Genomic DNA, 21540 nt, shown 5'->3' with positions numbered 1-21540 from the left:
ATTGAGTAATTAATGTACATAGTCTATATTATATGTAAGATACATTCATTAATCTATGAACCTAAAAAAAGAATATTTTCTTACATTTGAGACCGGAGGGAGTAGATGACAAATTAATTATGACTCATTATATTATTATGACTATTTTTAGTCAAACCCTCTTTTAAAAAAAAAAATAGTCAATAAATCTTAGTTACACCTTAAAATTAGGAGTGGCAAAATGGGTCTGATTCACCAGGCCAACCTGTTTAGCCTGGCATTTTAGGCGGGCTAGGCTGAGGTTTTGAGCTCATCTCTTATAGTTGTTCGGTCCCATTTAGCCTGCTGAAAAAACTACTAGCCCGCGGGCTCTTAAAAAATATTTATTGAATTTTTCGTACTAATAAATAGTAGAATTCTGCTCTTCCCCCAGCACAAAACACTCGCACCCTGCAGTCATGCCCAAAATGCCCCTGCGCTAGTTAAATAGCGCAAGTATAAACTAATGCGCAATTTAAGTTACGTTGCGCAAGTTAAGTGGCGCAAGGTGGAATTTTTTTTTATTTATTCACTATTTTCAAATTACGTTATTTACTTTATTCTAAATTATTTATTTTCTAAATTATTTGTTCAATTTATTCTAAATTATTTATTTATTTGCTATATTTTAATTTAGTTATTATTGTATTGTATGAATTCTATTAATAAAATAAGATGTTGTTATATGCCTCAATTTTGTTCATTCCTTTTTATTTTATATTTGCTTTTATTTTCTATTTTTGTATTTAATGAATAAATATTAATTTAGTTCATTTCCTATCAATTATTGTATTATATGAATTCTATTAATTAAATAAGATGTTGTTATATGCCTCAATTTTGTCCATTCCTTTTTATTTTATATTTGCTTTTATTTTCTAATTTTGTATTTAATGAATAAATATTAATTTAGTTCATTTCCTTTTATTTATATTTGTATTTATTTTAAGTGCGTTGATACAATAATTTATTGGAATTCACTAAATCTACTTATTTTCTCCCTCTTGGGGTAAAAAGTGACCAACCTTCTTGGGGTAAAATAGTGAGCAGCCTTTTTGGGGAAAATACATCATCAACCCTTGGGCTAAATTTAAATCTGGTTTTTTTTTACCCCAAGAAATTCTTTTTACCCACGGTAAAAAGTTTTTGGGGTTAAAAAAAGCAGATTTAAACTTATCCCAAGGGTTGATCACTTCCCCAAGTCGGCTACTCACTATTTTTCCCCGAAGAAGTTTGATCACTTTTGCCCCCAAAGAGACTATTGACAAAAAAAAAACAAAGAGAAATAGAGGGAGAGAGTGAGGAGGGAGGGAAAGTGATATGGTGTGAGGAAATAGGGAAGTATGGAGGGGTATTTATAGGTGGGAATGGTAGTATAGGTTGTAAATATCATTAATGTGGTAAAAAAAACGTGTATAATGGGTAAAAAAACGTGTAGATTGAATGTTGAAAAACTGACCAAAGACCAAAAAACGTTTGTTCTTCAGCTCTGACCACCGGCCAACGTACGTGAGTTAACTCGCGCACATGCCAGTGGTGCGTGAGTTAACTAGCGCACATGCCAGTGGTGCATGAGTTAAATCACGCAGCGTGACTTAACTCACGCAGGGGTATATTTGGCAACACTGCAGGGCGCGAGTGTTTTGTGCTGGGGGAGAGCAGAATTCTAAATAGTAAGTGATCCTCCATAACAAAAAAAAAAAGTAAGTGATCCAATTTTTAAGATTTTTTTCCCAAAATGTAATTGCACAATTCGTTATTAAATAATTGTTTTTCTCTTTACATGTGATTAGAATGAGAATAAAATAATTATGAGAATGTGATCAAAAAAAATTATGAGAAAATAAAAATGACTTTTTATAACGTCAACATACTTTTTTAATAACATTTGTCACATAAAAAGGATTTTGGAAAGAGAAAAAAAATGTTAGATGGGTCAGCCAGCCAACCCGTCAGTCTGCCTCTCGGTGGGACGAGATGTGTGTTTGAGCCCGCAACCTCAAGTTAGCCTGCCCCGCCTCATCCTGTTTTTGGCGGGCTAATATCAGACTGGGACTAAACAGAGAAGGTTGGCTTGCAATGTCATCCCTATTTAAAAATAACCAAAATACTCTTGACATAAAATAAATTTTCAATTGTATACGAAACATTTGTATACAAGGAAAACAAAGAAAAAAGAATCACGTTTACAAAAAGAAAAAAAAAATAGAAGGATGTTTTTTTTCCTTTGTGAAGTAACATGATAGCTAAAAATTTATCTCTTAAGATGAATGAATGAGATGTTTGATGTTCAAACCTTTACTCATATATATATATATATATATATGCTTCTGGTCAACTTATTAATTTGGACAAATCTGAAATCTCTTTTAGCCGAAATGTACCTGATGATCGTAAAATATTGTTCCAAGGTTGGATGCAAATTAAGGCTGTTGAGTGTCATTAAAAGTATCTGGGACTGCCTGCTTTTGTTGGTAGGTCTAAGAAACAGGTTTTCAATTTTGTCTAAGATAGGGTGTGGAAGAAGCTGAAAGGTTGGAAAGAAAAATTTCTATCAACTGCTGGGAGAGAAGTTTTGATCAAATCAGTGGTTCAAGCTATTCCTACGTATGTAATGAGCTGTTTTCTACTTCCGATGGGTTTATGTGAGCATATTGAAAGTATGATTAGTAAGTTCTGGTGGGGTAGCAAACAAGGTGAGCGTAAAATTCATTGGATTAAATGGGAGACATTATGTGATGAAAAAAAAGAAAGGTGGAATAGGTTTTCGAACATTTCATGAGTTTAACCTTGCAATGTTGTTGTCGCGTCATTTTTCGGAGATCAAGGCTATTTGATTAGCGTTTGACTCACTAGTTATTTCACGACTGAACATTTTAATTTTTAAGAAAAAGGGAAAAAAAAAAGTTCAAACTACCCCATTTTGAAAAGATGATTTAGGGTTCGGGGGTTACTTACACAAAGGGAAGGTGTTAGCACCCTTTATGTCCGTAGTACTCTACGGGAACCTCTTGGTTTTATTTAATTAGTGCGCTATAACTTGCTTATTTTTTTGAAAAAAAAGAAGGGAATTTAAAATGGAAGAGGGAGGACCTAATTATCTACATTTTATTGATTTGGAAGAACGAAGTCCTCTGCCTACGTACCCGTGAGGGATCAAAATCACATAGTTCGTGGTAAAAATTGATGTTTGATTGGTTGTGTGTTTTTTATTAGTTTGAAAAAGGTTTTAAAAGGGAAAAGCCAAATGGCAAAATGAATTTGTTTGTATTTTTTATATTAAAGAAAAATGACTTGAAATATGATTAAATTGATTGAAGTTTGATTAAGGAAAGAAAATAAAAAAAGACGTCACTTGATTTAAGATCAAGGTTTATTTAAAAAATATTTTTTGTGTTTTGTTATTTGCATGTTTTTGTTGTTTTTGAATAATTGGACTAAAATTAAACTAACGGAGCTGAAATGTAAAGCGTAGGTACCTTATGGTGATGTTGGACCACCACAAGGACCTTCTACCTAAACTAGCAAGTATAAAAAGTAAACATGCACACACACACACACACGCACCTAAACTATTACAAAGAACCTATTAATACATTCTATGGTCTGCGAGAAAATAAATATGCATGATTTACATTCTAAAATCCGTGTCATAAACTACAAACTAAGTTAGAATGCGAAATGCTAAAACTAAACTAGAAAATGCATAAATTATTTACATTCAAGCCTAATGTACAAACTAATTACTGGAAAATAAATAATGATAATTAAAATGCTAATAATAAAAATGAAATGTAACGAATGGATTAAAATGACCTAAAATGCGGTAAAATTAAAATGCCATAAAAGGAAAAAATGCATGAGAAAAATTAAACAAGATAAAAATAAAAATGAATGCAAGGGTGCCACCGGTTCTCTTTATGATGGACTCTTTGATTTGGAGAGCAGCCACGGCAACACTACTAAAGAGAGTAGCACGGCAATTCAAAGTGGTTGGAAGAGCCACGCTGCAGAAAATGACTATATATAGAATACGGCACAAGTTTGATAAATTGAAAATCAATAATAATAATAATAATAATAATAATAATAATAATAATAATAACAGCAGCCAATGAAATTATGTAACAGGGCAGCAAGCAACCAATTAACAAGATTACTAAAGTAGAATTAATGGTGCATCACAGAAACTGGACATAAATAAGTAGTATGTAAAGACATGGCAATAGTGTTCTCAAACAATTAAAATTGAATGCAATACCTATTGTAAAGACACGCAGCTATAGAGAAATAAAACGAGTGCAGCACCAACATAGAATAGCCAGTATAAACATGCAGCAATGGTGAAAAAGAATTGAATAGATACGACACAAGCAACAACAGCCACGCAGCAGTACATAACAACTCCAATAAGCAATTTCTTTGAGAATTTTACCACACAAACATAATTGAATGGATAGCAACAGCAACAACCGTGAAAATAAAAAGGAAGCTAAAACTAAAACATGGAATAATTAATAGCAGCGTGAATTCAAATGGAATTTGGAATGATTAATAACAATGAGGAAATGGCAATTGAAATAAGAAATAAAATAGAATAATCACTACTGAATTAAAAATGCAAGGTAACAAAGGTTTTTGTATCGGCAAGCTATGAATGAAAAAAAGAAGCTGAAAACTTGACTACGACAGACACCTAAACGTGAAAAGTAAAATGTTTTTAAATAATGGAATTTCTCTTTAAAAAGCTAGGTTTAGGCTGCGATGAATTTTTGGCCGTCCCTTTTCATTGTGCAGGTCTTACCTTTTATAGTGACATGGTTTGGGTTAGGGTTTGTTGAGAAGAAGCACAAAAGCTGTGTTTTTGGTTTGCGATGAAAGCAATCCGCGTTTCTGTTGTTGGCTTAGGGAAGGAGGAAAGTGTGCTTGTTCCTGAATTTGGGACTTGGATATTTATCATCTAATAATAAAAAATAAATAATAAAACAAAAAGATAATTATGCATATTTTTGGATTTGGACTCTTTTTTGGATATGGACAAATTTTGACTTATCACCTAATAATATAAACACAAGTAAATAAAATTAATAAAAGGATAAATGCTAAAATTAAATTAAAAGATAATGAATAACAATAATAAAAAATAAATAATGAAAGATGGAAATTAATAAAAATAAAAATTAAAAGGACTAATAATAATAATAATAAAAATGAGAAGAGGGTCCGACTCGGAACCCAAACATGAGGTATTTTAAAAAATACCTCTCTGCCGAATTTTTCACTGAAAAGTCAGAGACCGATCAGGATCGAAAGGCACGTGTCGGTGTAAGAATGTAGGATCCTTAGGTCAAAAATTGGGGTATGACAGTTGTCTAAACAAGGTTGGCGTATTATGCACAATGAACTTATTGATCTCACAATGTATGAAAGCAAGGTATTTTCCTAGAAGCAATTTCTTGAAAGCTTCAACTGGCTACTGCCCAAGTTATACATGGAGAAGTATTTTGCAAGCACGAGTGGATGTTATTGAGAAAGCTGGTATTTGGAGAGTAGGAGACAGGGAGTCTAATTAATGTATGGGAGGATAATTGGCTTCCTTATCAAAATGGGCACAAGATTTGGTCCCCCAAACCTACTAATTGTGATATTATGTTTGTCTCAGATATCATTCACCATGATGTTCGATGTTGGAATGCTCCTTTAATTAATGAAATTTTTCTCCCTTTTGAGGCTCAACAAATTCTTCAATTGCCAATTTCTTTCTCTCAATTGCAAGATGAATTTGTGTGGGGTGCTTCACGGTCAGCTATTTTTTCTATGAAGAGTTCATACCATTTCTTAAAGGCAAGGCGTGAAGCAGATGGCTCACATAGCTCAACGCAGGACAATAATCACCAAGTGTGGAAAAAATTATGGAAAATAAAAAGTATTCCGAGACACATCCACTTTTCTTGGAGGATTCTACATGAAAAACTACCAGTAAAAAATGATCTTTTTAAAAAAGGAATAAGTAGCGATCCATTGTGTGTTCTTTGTGGGGAACATAATGAGACAATTTCACACCTCTTTATGGAGTGTCAGTGGTCAAAGCAGATATGGTTTGCTTCCTCTTTAGGTGTGGTATTTAATTCACATGATTCTAGGTATGTTCCTTTTCATAAGTGGTTGGAGGAAAATATTATTGATACCGGTGAGGATATTATAGTCCATGTTTTGGCCTTGTGTTATGAGATATGGTGTGCCAGAAACAAGAAATGTTTTGAGGGGACTGATGTTGATATAGTTGTCACTGTTCAAAAGGCACAAAGATCTATTGTGAATTTTAAGAGTGTTAGTACGGTGTTGGTGGAGACACTAAGTGGAGGTCCAATTTTGCCAATATCTGATGTTCATTAGACACCTCCTTTTAGTGGCTTCTATAAGCTTAATGTTGATGGAGCAGGTCCGATAGAGAGTGATGGAGCAGGTCCGATAGAGAGTGATAAGTGGAGTATTGGTGCTGTGGTGAGAGATAATGAAGGTGTTGTTGTTGGTGCTAGTTGCTGGCAAGTCTTTTCGTTACCAGATTCAGAGGTTGCAGAAGCTTTAGCTATGCGGAAGGGTTTGGAATTTGCAAAAGACATGTGTTTTCTGAATCTTATAGCAGAATCAGATGCTTCTAGTGTGGTTTTAGCGTTGAATGCTCACCAACAATCTCCCAACTATGTTGGCTCAATTATTCGAGATTGTATTAGTTTGAATGGTAGCTTTCGTAGTTTAAATTTTTCGCATATTAGGCGTGAAGCCAACCAATCTGCTCATTATCTAGCAAAATATGCTCTTAAGAATTTAGATTGCATATGGATTGAAGAAACGCCGCCTTGTATTTCTGCAGTCTTGGCATTTGATTTATTGCCAGACTTTCATTAATAAAATTGTCTTTAACATCAAAATATATATATATATATATATTGCAATGTTCCTTTATAAACTGAACTACACTTACAAGGACAATGATGTCTCTTTTTTGTAACTTTAAAATTGATCTTTTGTGTTATTGATTAAGACATGATGCATTTTGATGTTATTTACAAGTTTTTTATATCACTTACAATTTAAATAAAAAAGATAGCCTCTTTTTGAGTTTTAGTACTTCTTTTTATTATGGATCCAATTTTTCAGAGTAGAATATGACTTCCAAATTATTTTTTTTTTTTTGACAGAATGACTTCCAAATTATTTGATTCTATGTTTAGTTATACGGTGGAGAGAATTAATTTTAACAAAGTAATTTTTTTTGAATTAATTTTTTTGAAGTAATTTTTATTATGTTGAGTTGAATGTGAAATTATTCATGTTTGCATACTTTCAAGTAAAACTGATTGTTGCTAAAAAAAAGTAAAATTGATTGTTATATATATATATATATATATATATATATATATATATATATATATATATATATATATATATATATATATATATATATATATAGGTTGTTTGGATCACTACCCGAAAAAATATGTTGTTTGGATAGTGTGGATAAAATTTACTTTTGAATTTGGAATTACCAAAAGAGTCACGATCTATTGAACAAATCTCAGCCGTCTATTTTGTTTAATCCAAATGTGCATAGTTTTTTTTTTTTTTCTTGACAAATCCAAATGTGCATAGTTATTTGTTAAATTAATATAGGGTTAAATATGTTTTTGGTCCCTATAAAATTGCGACCTTCTAAGTTTAGTCCTTACTTAATTTTAATAGCTTTTTTAATCCCTACAAAAAAAATTTACTTATAATTTTAGTCCCTGCTAAAATAAATTTTGTTTAATTATCCTTAAACTCTTAAATTTTTTAACGATTCTTTGTATACAAGTTTAGAACACTATGAAAGGTTCATTTACTAAAATCTATAATTTTTTAACATGAAATAAATTAAATATGAATTTTTTAAAATGACAAAAGTTTAAGATATAAGTAACAAAAATATGGACGTAGAAATCAAATTTTTGCGATATTTTTTTCGGAGGACCTTTTAATAACGTTCTTAACACGCCTGTAAAAAATTGTTGAAAAACTTAAGAGTTTAAGCATTTAAACAAATTTGGATTGAGTAAGGACTAATATTGAGTGTAGAAATTTTTTGTAGGGATTAAAAATGCTATTAAAATTAAGTAAGGACTAAACTTACAAGGTCGCAATTTTGTAGGGACCAAAAACATAATTAATCCATTAATATATTGCGATCTTTTCTCCCTAGACTCACACGATTGCATACTCGTTTTTCCATCGTCGTCAACACACAAGAGAGTTTGAATGACCAACGATGATTCATGTTTTTCAATATATTGCTACCACTGATCTCAAATTCTCAATTACAGTACAATCTCCTTATTCATACCTAAAGGGTGTGATCTTTTATTTAAAGGGATTTCTACGTGATCCATTGAAACCATTTTCTAAAATTCAATACAGTTGATATAAAATCCCATCAATCGAAGCAAACTCATCTACAATGCCCCAGATTACTAGCTTCATCTAATGTAATTGATCTTATGAATTTTAGATACATTGCATCGGTTTCAATCCATACGTGAAATGGTGGAGAACAATAAGTTTTCAAGAAGGAATGAATGAACATCATTACGATGACGGTGCCTTCAAATTGAGTATTTTTTGTTGAATGCTTATACATAGACACACATATATAGGTGACATACATCCCTTAAACCCCCACACATAAATGCAACATGTGGTAATGTGGGTCCAAAATAACTACATATTCTTTGTTGCACATTACCAAAATATAGGCATGGCAACAAAACCCATACATGTGGTTACCTGCCCGAACCAAATTCAATTTGACAGGTTTTCCCCGTTTTGACTGGGTTTGGGTATGAATTTGAGTATTCCCCAATTTCGAAACACGGGTATGAGACGGGTAACGGGTATATAGGTGTCCACCTCGAACCTATACCCAAACCCGTCCCGAATGCAGAAAATTATTTTATCTTTATATGCCATGTTATTTTGTTTGATAATTGTCGTGTTATAAAAACTGCTATTGATATTTAAAGGAGAAACTAAAACAATCGGTCTAAAAAATGTTAAAGTGAGCATATTGCTGAATAATGCATTACAATATTTCTCTAGGGGTTGCAAAAAAGCTTCTATTTTTTATTAAAAATATATATTCAATGCGGGGACGGGGATGGGGCGGGGATACCCGAACTCGTCGGGGATGGGAATGAGGTTCAATTTTTCATCCCGTTGGGTATGGGTAGGGTAACGAGTAAGTATATGAGAATCAGGTATAGGGACGGGGAATGTAAAATCCGTCCCCACCCCGCCCCATTGTCATGCCTACCAAAATACCCTTTGACATAGGGTGTGTACAAAAGTGGTATAGAAAAATGGTGTCTATGTATATTTTCCCGTTTTTATTATGAAACAAATTGAGCTAATCAAGTTCATAAAATTCAAAAATTATCAAGTTAGCACAAAAAATATAATTCGCAGCTTTACATATTGTTCATAAAATTCAAATTAGGTTCATTTAATTGACTAATCAAGTCGCAAATTATATTTGACTCAGTTCATTTCATTCTCAACATCATTTGTACCTTTAAATTTTGATTGTCAAATTCGCTTAATTCTATTTTAATTGGATGGATGAAAATAAAGTTTAAATATGATTTTAATCTTTGTAATTATTTGTTTTAATCCCTTTGAGTTGTTTTATTTGGATTCAACCATTTCAAGTTCAAAAACGGTTGTTTTTACTTTCTAACATCGATTTTTTGAGTCATATGACGTGATTTTATTTGGTCAACTACGATGTCATAGACTAAAAACAAAATTTTTTAATTTACATGATCTAAATCTAACCAAAAAATTATTATAAGATAAAATCATATTAAAAAATAAAATAAAATAAAAAAAGACAATGCTTCCAACTACCACGTACACGTTGTCTCCACTTCATCGTGAACGGCTGAATTGCATGTACTTGTATTAAGTTGTCTCAAACTGAACACCACAAGTATAATCTATCTATAGACTATATTGTACATGTAAATTGATGATGTTAGTTATAATAAGATGCTAACTCCAAAGTTGATTTATTGAAAGAAAAGTATAAGTCAAAATATAACCGTAATTAACCAAAAGAAAACAAAGGAAACGTTGGATCCATCCTAGAATGGAACACAAATACTGATAAAACATACAAAAACAACAACATATATGCCTGAAATCCACAAATGTCGGAATCCATGCATGTAAAAGGACATGCACGTACCTCATAATAATGTCCATCCAAATTCTCCCCCTTTTCTCTCCGATACAACCTCAACTTTTTTTTGCATTCCCATCATCATTGCATGCATGGCTTCCCCTTCCTTTCACCTTTTGTTCTTGATCATTCTCCTTCCATTTTTATAGCCTCTGCTTCCCTCTCTTGCATTGCGGGTTCCTTCAACCTCTTTTGAGGGAACCTTCCTTCACTCTTTTTCTTTTCATTTTTATTAACCAAAGAGTATAGAGAGATTTTGTTTTTTATTTTTATTTTTATTTTTTTTCATATAACTTTTTTTTGTTCTCATTGTTCTTGAATCAAAATATTTTTTTCGACATAAGCACACCAACAATAATCTTTTTTGAACGTTTTCTAGATCCTTAGAACAAGAATGAATTGCTTTCCTTGTTTTACCTCTCAAAAGAGTAAGAAAAGCAATAGCAGGAGGGAAAATGGGGTTGCACCACCTCAAGAAAATAATAACCTTATAACCAGAACACCAGGTAATTAAATTATCACAATGTTTAAAAAAAAAAAAAAAATTATGTTATTTGGCATTTTATATTCTTCATATAATCAATGGAAATAGCATTGAGAGATTTAATCAAATTGTTTTAAGCGATTTTGCTATTGACTTTGTCTCTCCAAATGTGACATGCAGATATCAAGAAACCAAAGCCAGCTGATGATCCAAACCAAGTTGACACATCAAATATTCAAGCACAAAATTTCACATTTCGCGAGTTAGCAATCGCAACAAAGAATTTTCGTCAAGAATGTTTGATGGGTGAAGGTGGTTTTGGTAGAGTTTACAAAGGAACAATTCCTGCTACAGGACAGGTCATAATATAATAATATCAATTGAGTTCTTAATTAGTATATAAACAAATACTTTTTTTAATATTGTTTTTACGCTTTTATTACATGTGTTTGAATGTGTGTTTTTTCTCCTCTCTTTAGGTGGTAGCAGTGAAGCAACTTGATCGAAATGGGATTCAAGGAAGTAAAGAATTTCTGGTTGAGGTTTTGATGTTGAGTCTCTTAAACCATGATAATCTTGTCAAACTCACTGGTTATTGTGCTGATGGTGATCAACGTCTTTTGGTCTATGAATTCATGTCAGGGGGCTCTCTAGAAAGTCGTCTTCTTGGTACTAACCCTTTCTTTATTCTTCAATTTTTTTAGTTATGCATATATTTCTATGTGCATGACAATGTCCAGTAAAATCATCATTTTGGATTTTTGGTCCTTAAATGTATGAGGCGTAGTTGCTCCTAACTGTATTGAAATTACAAAATCATAGATTAAACTGACTAATAGAAAACATATTTGATATTTTTTTTAATGGCAAATATGTTAGTATTTTCTCCCTTGTCAAGATTTGATGACCAAACTCACTAAAGAAAGACACGTTCATAGATGTTTTTGTAATTTTGATACATTCAAAGACTATAGTAACAACGTTTGACACATTCAAGGACCAAAATGAATGTTTACTAGACATAATCTTTTGCAATTTTAGTTATGTAAAAGTAATATAGAGCACATTTATTTGGTTTTGGCGCAGAGCGAAGAAATGATCAAGATCCATTAGATTGGTATAGCAGAATGAAAATAGCATCTAGTACTGCAAAAGGATTGTGGTACTTGCACGACAAGGCAAATCCTTCAATTATATACAGGGACTTGAAATCGTCGAACATTTTGCTTGATAAAGATCTTAATGCAAAATTATCTGATTACGGACTTGCCAAACTTGCTGGTAAAGATAAGGCTAACATTGTGCCTACAAGAGTCATGGGTACTTATGGTTATAGTGCCCCTGAGTATGTAAGAACAGGTAACCTCACCTTGAAATCAGATGTGTACAGTTTTGGAGTTGTCTTGCTAGAGCTCATTACCGGAAGACGAGCCGTTGACACCACAAGATCGCACGACGAGCAAAATCTAGTTTCATGGGTACACAAACTATAGCAATCTCTTTTCAACATTATTTTTTGTCCTATATAAAATAAAATAAAATACAATATGAGATGATTATGGTTTTTTTTTTGTGTCTTAACTCTCCAATTCCCATGGCAAGGGCCCTTGGTAATCTAGAGTTCAGTCGGAAGATAAGTAAACTCTGGCTAATTATTGATTCAACCAGGATTTGCCCTTAATAAGATAATAAAGAGTGTGAAAATTGTTTTGCACATTTTGGGAGCTTTCCTAAGTGCAATTTCTCCAATATGATATAAACTAATATTTTAAGCAATAGCTTTGATTCTCTTGTATCTGTTTTGATAATTTTGTACTTGTAACTGCTGAGCAGGCACAACCAATATTTAGAGATCCTAAAAGATATGGAGATATGGCAGATCCAAATCTGAATAAAAATTATCCAGAAAAGGATCTGAATCAAGTTGTTGCAATTGCAGCCATGTGCTTACAAGAGGAATCAGCAGCGCGTCCTTTGATGAGTGATGTTGTAACTGCTTTGAGTTTTCTTTCCACTTCTCCTCCTCCAGAACCTGTTCCTGCACCTCTTCCACCTCCCAATTCTACCTCCCAAAAGAGTGTTGCCACTGCCGATGAAAGTGAGAGCGAAAATGATAACGACAGCCATGGTTCCGATGAAGAGCGGTCTGTTCACGAGGATAACAAGTCTATTACAGCAGCTAGTGCAAAACACCAAGAGCATGATGATGTCTCTGATACTGAACGGGATTATTATGATAATGAAAACCAACATGATTATAGTTCACAAGATGCTAAAGAAACAAAGGAGTTCTACTCCAAGTCAAGCCGCAAAAGCAGCACCAAATCAAGGAAGGGGACCGTTTCTTCTGGCCGAAGGAACAACTCCAGTTCAGATTCAGAAAATGACCACAAAAGCAGTAGGAGAAAGCATGATGTGGATGGAAGTTTAACTCAAAAAAGCAGCAAAAAATCTGCTGCAAGAGATTTAAGCCAGAAGAGCAGTAAGAAATCTACGGTAACAAAGGATTTAAGCCAAAAGAACAGTAAAAAATCTTCTGCAAGTGTTGTAAGTCGATCATCTCATAGCAGCAGCGACGAGGAGTCACATGATGGAGGTGTTCTTCTCAAGCGCGGTGACAGTAGGCCATCACATGATGGAAATGGATATTCCTTTGGCCTAGTGAGCAGTGATAGCGAGGAAGGATCACATTTTGATCGCATGAGCACGGGGGGGTCTGAGGAGGGAAGCTTTCACCATTTCCAACATTCCAGCAGCAGAAAATCAGATGAGGGAAGTGTTCATTCATGATAGATTGCAATTGAACTTGCAGTCATCTATACACGCCGCACTTTGACACATCTTTGTATATTTCTGTCAAAGTCTTGTTTATACATCAATCAGTTTGGTTGAGCGAGAGAAGTATAACATATCCGTATACATATCCTCAATATATTAAAACTTGAAACTCGACCACCCGCACATATATATACACTTTGTTTTGTTTAGTAGACTTCAGCTAAATTCATGTATTTACCTTTAGTTCAAGAACAAGTGTGAAGATAACGGTGAATTTCCATAGGGGATTGTTGAAATTATTGAAAACAGTGACCCTTGTTTGTATTATATTAACTATTATGGCAATTCTAATGTTATTTCTTATTACTGTTGTTACAATCACAATTACATATAATCATCATACAGGAAACAAATCTTATATATTGTCCTATCCTATTGATCAGAAACTGAAATAGCTATTTTATTCTAGCAATTCAACTAGTTAGATAGATATACAACAAACCATTGGAAATTTGTTTGAGTAGTTATGATAGATTATATCGGTTTATTTTATCCAATATGATAAGTTTGTTTAGCAGCATCACTAGAAAGAAGGCTAATGCAAGATCATTGGCTCAAGTAATTTTCTCATGTTCACTTCTCTAACTTGCTGGAAAGATATGAAGAAATAAGTAGCATGAGACGTGTATCTTAAGGATTATTTCACTGTGGTGGAGGTAATTTTAATGATGTGAATATCCATTTGGACTCTTCTGCAATGAGCTCCAATGAATTTTTTTTGTTAACTCGTTGCTGTTTCTTCTGCATATATGAGGCTAATTATGAAATCATAAATATAATTATGGGCTTGATCTTCGTTTTTTGGTAGATGTTGTTCTTTTTTGCGTGCAGAAAGTTGCCTTGCCTCTCTATTCTACTGTCATTCTCTCTAGTTTATATTATTATAAGAAAATACAAGAGTTTCTTATGAACATGCATATCCATGTACCAGGAGATGGGTAGAGATCTGTACATTAGGACAATCAAACAGGTTATTCACTATTCAGTTCAATCTAATTGTATATCATAATATTATTATGAAATCTGAACTCAGCTATATATATAATTAAATAAAACAAAGACGGTAGCTACGATTCAAATTTCCATTGCTTCAAGTCTATAACGCGCTTCTGGATCGAAGATCTGAATGACTGCAAAAACATTTGTTTCTTTTGCTGTTCTATGGTTTTTTTATGGGGCCCAACACATTTTTTAGGTACACCTTAAGATCTGCGAGCGAGCGAAAGACAAGGGAACCATGTCAACTTTAATACGGTTGTGATAGTTGTATGCCGAAAAATTAATATTATATGTACTGTAATGTTCATATTCATCTTCCAATTTCCAGTTCCACTTCTTCAATGTTACTCATACACACATATATGACCACTTCGCCGAGGACTCAGTTAGAGCTAGATGTTGATGTTGATGTTGATGTAGTTGTTGATGTTGTTGGGGTTGCCTTCTGCATAAATAGAAAACTGCTGTCAGCTTGGTTGGCCCAAAACTACAATAAGCACTAATTAATGTGCTTGTGCAAATTATTATTAGTAGTACTAGTACCTTGCGCGCCTCAATGTCCCTATAGACTTTGTCCAATTCGTCAAAAACAACCTCAATTGGTGGCCGACCTGTGCTTGATTTGGCAACACAAAGTACTGCAATCTGTAAAATAGCTCCAAAGTCCTCCTTATCAACTTGTCCCTTTAGTCGCGAGTCTACAAAATCCGACAATGGACGCTTTCCCATACTCACATCTCTTGCCTACAAAAATTAATGTTGCATATATACTTGAGTTGAATTATATACAATATAATCGAATGTGATTTAATGTAATGTAAATGAATGAATTGTAGTACCTTTCTGGTGAGCTGATCTCTTGCATCAAGATCCAACTCTATGACTTTCTGTCCTGACAGAATTTGCAAAGCAACAATTCCAAAACTATATACATCACTGGCACAAGTTAACTTGGCATTACTCATGTACTCTGGATCCATGTAACCTATAGTTCCTCTAACATCAGTAAAAACCTTGCTCTCTTCCATCCCCATCATCCTTGACAATCCAAAATCCGACAGTTTGGCTTCGTATTTCTCAGTCAAAAGAATGTTTGTAAGCTAAACAATAAAATCAATGCAAGGCATTAAAAAAAACATTTTCTAATCATTCCCAGTTAAGTGCGGAATCCAATCCAGATTAACTTCATCACACTTACCTTGATATCTCTATGGACAACACAACCCTCTATATGATGATGGAGATACTTAAGCGCAAATGAACATTCTCTCAAAATCTTCACTCTTGCTTCCCATGTCAAATGGCTGTCTCTTCCTGAACATAGTCACACACACATAAATAAAATCATCGTTTACATTAACATTGGAATATAGTGAATGATTGATTGATCAAGGGTGGTGAAAAGTAGAGAGCATTACTCAAGAGATGTTGAGCAAGATTTCCATTGGCACAGAACTCGTAGACGAGATATCTTTCGCCATCTTCCATACAACAGCCAAACAAGCAAACAAGGTTTGGATGACGAAGTCTAGAAAGACCAGCAAGTTCTCGAGTGAAAGAATCAGAACTAGAGGTATTACTCTTTGTCAAATGCTTGATGGCCACAACTTGACCACTTGGCAAAACACCTCTAAACACTTCACCTGCACTCCCGCGTCCAAGGTTTATCTTTTCATTTTCAAAATTCATGGCATTTTCAATTTCAGTTTTTGTGAACCAGTACAGTCCAGACCAAGTAGCTATCTGTTTCAACTGGACGTGCTTCTTAACAGGCTTCTTCTTTGATACACATTTTACCAGAAAAGCAATAATCAATAATGCTAAGATAGCCATCACCAACATTGCCAACACAAGTTTCTTCATTGATGATTCTAGGTTCACAAAACAAAATTTGTTCAATTTCATTCTAGTTTATTTATTAGTGGTGTATGTTTTTCGTCAAAAAAATCATGAAAGACTGTTAAACAGACATACCAAAAAGTCAGACCAAACCTTAAAAATGAGCCTATGGCAGAGTAATAGGACAGACCGAAGCCTAACATTTTCAAAGTAAGACATGTTCAGCCTGGCAAAGTTTAACCTAGTCTATTTTCACCTATGTAGCACCGACAAATTCAATTGAAGGCGTGTGTAGTATCAGGCACGTGTCATGATCTGATACCAACACATATATTATATTCAATTATTCGCTTTTCTCAAATTATTTCCAGTGAGTGGAGACATGTTAGTGTCGTGTCCGTTGTCCCTATATTGTGTCAGTAGTTCATAGACTCTCATCCCTAAGTATGATTTATAACATTGGTATAATAATCTTACTCTTGTCATGTACTGCTGCTGGAGGTGGCAAGCAACGCAAGAATTTGTCAGCAAGGAAAGGATCATTTTGTTGCTCAAATGCAACAGCAACAAGAGCTGCTACTCCGCAAATGGCTCTCTCAATATCATTGCTGTCCGGCCCTGTTGCGTCATACAAACTATTTCTCAGATCCAATATTGCAGTTGTACAATCCTCACACGACTCATCAAACGAAAGGTCGAAGTGGCTGCATTGATTCAATGCATCTGAGTACTTTTGCGAGTTCTGAACAGCTAGTAAAGATAAATTGGAGCATTGAGAGCTACCAAAGTAAAAGTTATCAAAGCCACATGAAGAGAGTGACATCCCTGGTTGTGGATGAAATGATTGGTTGCAACTTTGCCATTGTTCTTGAGAAAGGAACATTTGTCCTTTTGTGTTACGGACTTGTGAGGCCATGGCATCTGACAAAATGGTCAGAGCATTTCTGCAGCAGAGAGTAGTTGGGAAACCATCACTGCCACTGCCCCATTTGGTTATATCCTCTTTTGCACCCCCACATTCACCAAATGGCATATATTCATTTTGGTATGCATTGAAATCCAATACACATGTACCTGCACCAAATTGAAAGAGAGATATGTTATTTTGACATACAAATTTGACATCAAGTTTCAAATAAATTATAAAGTTAACACAGTTTAAATATGTGTTAAATTAATGGTCAATGAATATATAAGATGTAGCAACTTATTAACCAATAACCATGTACTATTAGATACAATTAACAACGATTTTAAACGTGATCAATACTTTTATGTGTTCAAATATACTTTTATGCATGGAACAATTCTTACTTGGAGACAACCCAAATCAAATTTATTTTGGCACACACGTAAATGTAAAAAATCAAAAGAGAAATGATTTAATCACATCATTTAATTCTTTTCTCTTTTAATTTTTTTTTATTTATGAGTGTGTGCCCAAAAAAATTTGATTTGGGATTGTGCTCAAGTTAGAACTACTCTTATATACATGATATTCACTAACTACGATTTTTGTTCGGATCTACACTTAAAATTGTGTTGATGAGTTTAAAAATTGTGGTTAATTGTGTTAAGAGGATAGTTAATGACTTGCGGCACCTTGTTATATTCATTGATCATCCATTAAACTACGTTAACCACATATTTGAATCACGTTAACCATCTAATTTGTGTTATGATCCAAAACAGCATATGAAGAAATACACTTGCATATCATAATTGGTTGAGGCAAAGGGACATATGGCTAGTGATCCTAAAATAAAGGAAGATTGATTGTGCATAAATAGGAAAAGGACGAGCAACAATGAGTATTAAGAATATTGATGAAGTCTTTTCTCTCTACTTTTGGTACTCTCTAGTAGAGTAATGACTTAGTCTTAGGACTTAGTCTTCTTCTATCTTTTTATTTCTATCTTCTATGTACTAAGAACACCAAATCTAATTGGGTTCTCTTCTATCAATTTTATATTTCATTCAATAATTAAATTGCAATTATCCATTTGTTACATTGTCAATTTTGAGAACCCTTACAATTTATTACCCAATTTGTGTCATAATATCATTCCTTGGTTGAAAACTCATTCCATGTACCAAATGCTAAATCAAAAGGTATATGCATAAATTTATTAGTTTTTTTTTTTTTACAAAATTAATCTCTATTCAAATTATTTAATTTTAATCTATTTTTTACAAACTATTTAATTTTAATCATAAAAATATAAAAATAAAACATTTACATACTAATTAAATAAAAGATTAAGACTCCATAAAAACAAGGATTAAGAATATAAATTTAATTAAGAATTTAAACTATAGAAATGACATGTTCTTAAAGGCTAAAAATACAGTCGACCATATATTTTGTGTTGCTGGTTAAGTTTATGTTTGGAAACCCGTTGCAAATACCTCAAACGAGAAATGCTAACAGCACACATTTTATCATACATTTTTCAACACTTTCTTTGATTGGTTAAAATTCACATGAGACCCACCAAATTTATATGAGACATGCATGATTTGGTGGGACTCATGTGAATTTTAACCAATCAAAGACAGTGTGTTAAAAAATGTGTGTTAAAATGTGTGGTGCTAGCGTTCTTCCAAAACCTCTTCCTCAGACACATACACATTATAATTTTTACAGTGATATATAACGAAATTAAATTAAATTCACAATGATAATTGATTGGGTAAGATTGACACTAATAATATCGCTATAAAAGAGTAAGGAAATAGTAATAATAAAATAAAATAAAATAAAAAGAGTAAGGAAATTGAGTTGACCTTGTGTGTCATTGGGTGCAGAAGATAGAGAGTGTATAAAAATAGCAAAAATGATAAATGCAAAGACAAGGTGGCGAGCCATGGCCTTTGATTTGCATAATAGTTATATACTGTACAAAGAAAAGAGAAGCTTGTTGAGAAGCAGCGCAACGTAGAAATTGATGATGACAAGGTGGCCAAATTTTTTCCATTAGACAAGTTGAACTGAGTTGATATAGACTCATTTTTCATTGTGAATATCGATGGGAATATGGATATTCTAATTACAACACACGCTACTCACATCACAGCTTGTATTTTATACCTTGCAATTATCACCAAACTCTTGAAACATTTACATATATATAGTTTTTTTTAGAGGATATATAGTTTTTTTATAATGTATAAACTTTACATATTTCCCTTAAAAAAAAGTTATAAATTGACCACGGATTGAATCCATAAGGGTTAGACTCACACATCGTGCATCAATGTTTAAATCTCTAACCGAGAAGAGTGTTTCACATTTAGTTTTTGTTTTTGAAAGTGTCTTGAACAGAAGTGATATATTTATATTTAGTGTCTAATATTGTCTCAAATAGGATTGAAAGGGAAAAATACTTTCACATATTTATTCCTATTCTTTCGCCACTCTCTTTAAGATTTGTTTTATTAAAAAAAAAAAAAATTTCTATGGCACAGTAATAATTCTATGTAATAAAGATACGGTGTAGTTTGGTTTCACATAATTACTGGGAGTTGCCGCAATTTTATAAAAGCTAGTTTTACCACATTGACACTGCATCATACTATCAAACATACACCATAACATTTTGCTTATCAAACATTATCCTAACCTATTTTATATAACTTGGTTTTTTTGTTTTTTGTTTTATGATCCAGGTATTACCTCAGATTTAAATAATATACTGTTGCATATACTTTTGAGAGTAAATGAACAAAATGCATCGTCAATCATCGCCAAATGAGTTATCCATGAACGAAAGTTACAACAACACCAAAAAAAACATCCACTAATGATTGTTAAAAATATATGCTCTGAATGTTTATCTTCTTGTCATATTTTTTTGACAAAATCTTCTTGTAATTTTGCGTCATCTACTTTTATTTACACATATTAAGGGAAAATGCCAATGAGTATTTTTTTATAAGCACTTGTTAAAGAAATAAATATAAAAAGTGGTGTATTCACCTTTATGAAAGTTCAAAAATTATCATTTCAAATGTAAAATTTCTATATTTTGTTTTCTTAAGAGTATTTGTTAATATGACTCTACATTGAATACTTTTTTATCTATCAAGTGGGTTTGGTAAGACGGCAGATATTAGATTCTCATAATATCGTAAATCAATGTTTGAATCTCTTTTTTAAATAGCACTCACATTTAATTAATGTATGACACGCGTCAAATATGATTATCTTTGTAATTCTTTCTTTCCATCCATCCGATACAAAATACAAAATTGATTTTTATGTCCTTATCACATCATTGTCAAGAAATAAAAATTGACAACCAATAAACATATCTAATTTAGCTGTCATCATACTAGTGTCATGTTCTTTTACAGTTTTAACAAAAGAAATGTTCTTTTTACATAACTTTCTAATTCTTGGTGTGAAGTTTAGTGAGCGAAAAAACAAATTGAATTGCTTATAAACTTAATTAGGAGTAGATAGCGTCTAAATTTTTTTTTTTTTTTAAGGAGCGTCTAAACTTTTTATCACGTTGTATTGCCTTAATGTCATTTGATATTGAATGAAATGTGCTAATTTTGTTTTGCAAAAAATAATGTCAACCAACACTCAAAATAGATAAGAAAGTGTTTCTTAAATACAATTCAGATAATAATAGGCTGTGTAACATTTTGTATATTGGATCGAGGGTTCAAATCGACAATTCTTACTTCTCAGCATTAGTGCGTGTGAGAGAGAGTAAGAAAATAAAATATTAAAAATAAAGTTGAATTTTATATTTAGTTACTACTATGAACCCAATGGGCCATGAAAGAAGAAATGGGACGGAAATTGTTGTTTACACTAAATGATTTGCTATCACACACATGAAAATGATCAAGATTTCCAACGGTACTTAACTATTGTTCGCTTCAAAGGAGAAAATTAAGAAGTGACATGTAGTTAACTATAGTTGGAGGTATTGAATGTCATTTCCACATGTTTTTTAACAAATATTTATGTGGGAAAAGCAATTTTCAAATTGGACTTTTTGGATATTTGAAATAGAGTCCAGTCCAGTTTGTAGCAAAGTTCCCTAGGAAGTTGGAAGAGTCGACGTGTACAATT

The 21540-nt window shown here is 32.8% G+C and overlaps 2 protein-coding genes across 3 annotated transcripts; one reads left to right on the top strand and one right to left on the bottom strand.

The window, feature by feature from the left end:
- The first annotated feature begins 10403 nt into the window (after positions 1-10403).
- LOC146911617 (putative serine/threonine-protein kinase PBL26) lies at positions 10404-13916 on the top strand. Its single transcript, XM_085725968.1, has 5 exons — positions 10404-10797; positions 10956-11134; positions 11255-11444; positions 11862-12253; positions 12609-13916. Exons 1-5 carry the CDS (start codon positions 10686-10688, stop codon positions 13563-13565), a joined length of 1830 nt encoding a protein of 609 aa, XP_085582094.1. The 5' UTR covers positions 10404-10685; the 3' UTR covers positions 13566-13916.
- Positions 13917-14562: 646 nt separating this feature from the next.
- Positions 14563-17891, bottom strand: LOC146911616 (putative serine/threonine-protein kinase PBL28). Of its 2 annotated transcripts, XM_085725966.1 has the most exons (7): positions 17766-17891; positions 16929-17525; positions 16031-16483; positions 15811-15926; positions 15452-15712; positions 15156-15356; positions 14563-15057 (listed from the first exon to the last, which is right to left on the bottom strand). In XM_085725966.1, exons 2-7 carry the CDS (start codon positions 17482-17484, stop codon positions 14995-14997), a joined length of 1650 nt encoding a protein of 549 aa, XP_085582092.1. In that variant the 5' UTR covers positions 17485-17525; positions 17766-17891; the 3' UTR covers positions 14563-14994. The 2 variants fall into 2 exon arrangements, with proteins under 2 accessions (XP_085582092.1, XP_085582093.1); XM_085725967.1 differs by lacking the exon at positions 17766-17891 and having other exon boundaries at positions 16929-17555.
- Positions 17892-21540: the final 3649 nt, after the last annotated feature.

The sequence above is a fragment of the Medicago sativa genome, chromosome 7, assembly GCF_051527215.1.
Source record: "Medicago sativa cultivar Bolivia chromosome 7, Bolivia_mono, whole genome shotgun sequence".
Classification (NCBI taxonomy): Eukaryota; Viridiplantae; Streptophyta; class Magnoliopsida; order Fabales; family Fabaceae; genus Medicago; species Medicago sativa.
Note: the sequence above shows the minus strand (reverse complement) of the source record. Positions and strands in the feature narration are given on the sequence as shown.

Excerpts from the sequence above, each read along its gene's own strand:
- LOC146911617 (XM_085725968.1), top strand. The coding sequence starts at position 10,686 with ATGAATTGCTTTCCTTGTTTTACCTCTCAAAAGAGTAAGAAAAGCAAT. Across the intron at positions 10,798-10,955 it reads CCTTATAACCAGAACACCAG|ATATCAAGAAACCAAAGCCA; the intron begins GTAATTAAATTA and ends TGTGACATGCAG. Across the intron at positions 11,445-11,861 it reads TCTAGAAAGTCGTCTTCTTG|AGCGAAGAAATGATCAAGAT; the intron begins GTACTAACCCTT and ends GTTTTGGCGCAG.
- LOC146911616 (XM_085725966.1), bottom strand. The coding sequence starts at position 17,484 with ATGCCATTTGGTGAATGTGGGGGTGCAAAAGAGGATATAACCAAATGG. Across the intron at positions 16,484-16,928 it reads AGCAGCAGTACATGACAAGA|AATCATCAATGAAGAAACTT; the intron begins GTAAGATTATTA and ends TTGTGAACCTAG. Across the intron at positions 15,058-15,155 it reads GGGACATTGAGGCGCGCAAG|AAGGCAACCCCAACAACATC; the intron begins GTACTAGTACTA and ends CTATTTATGCAG.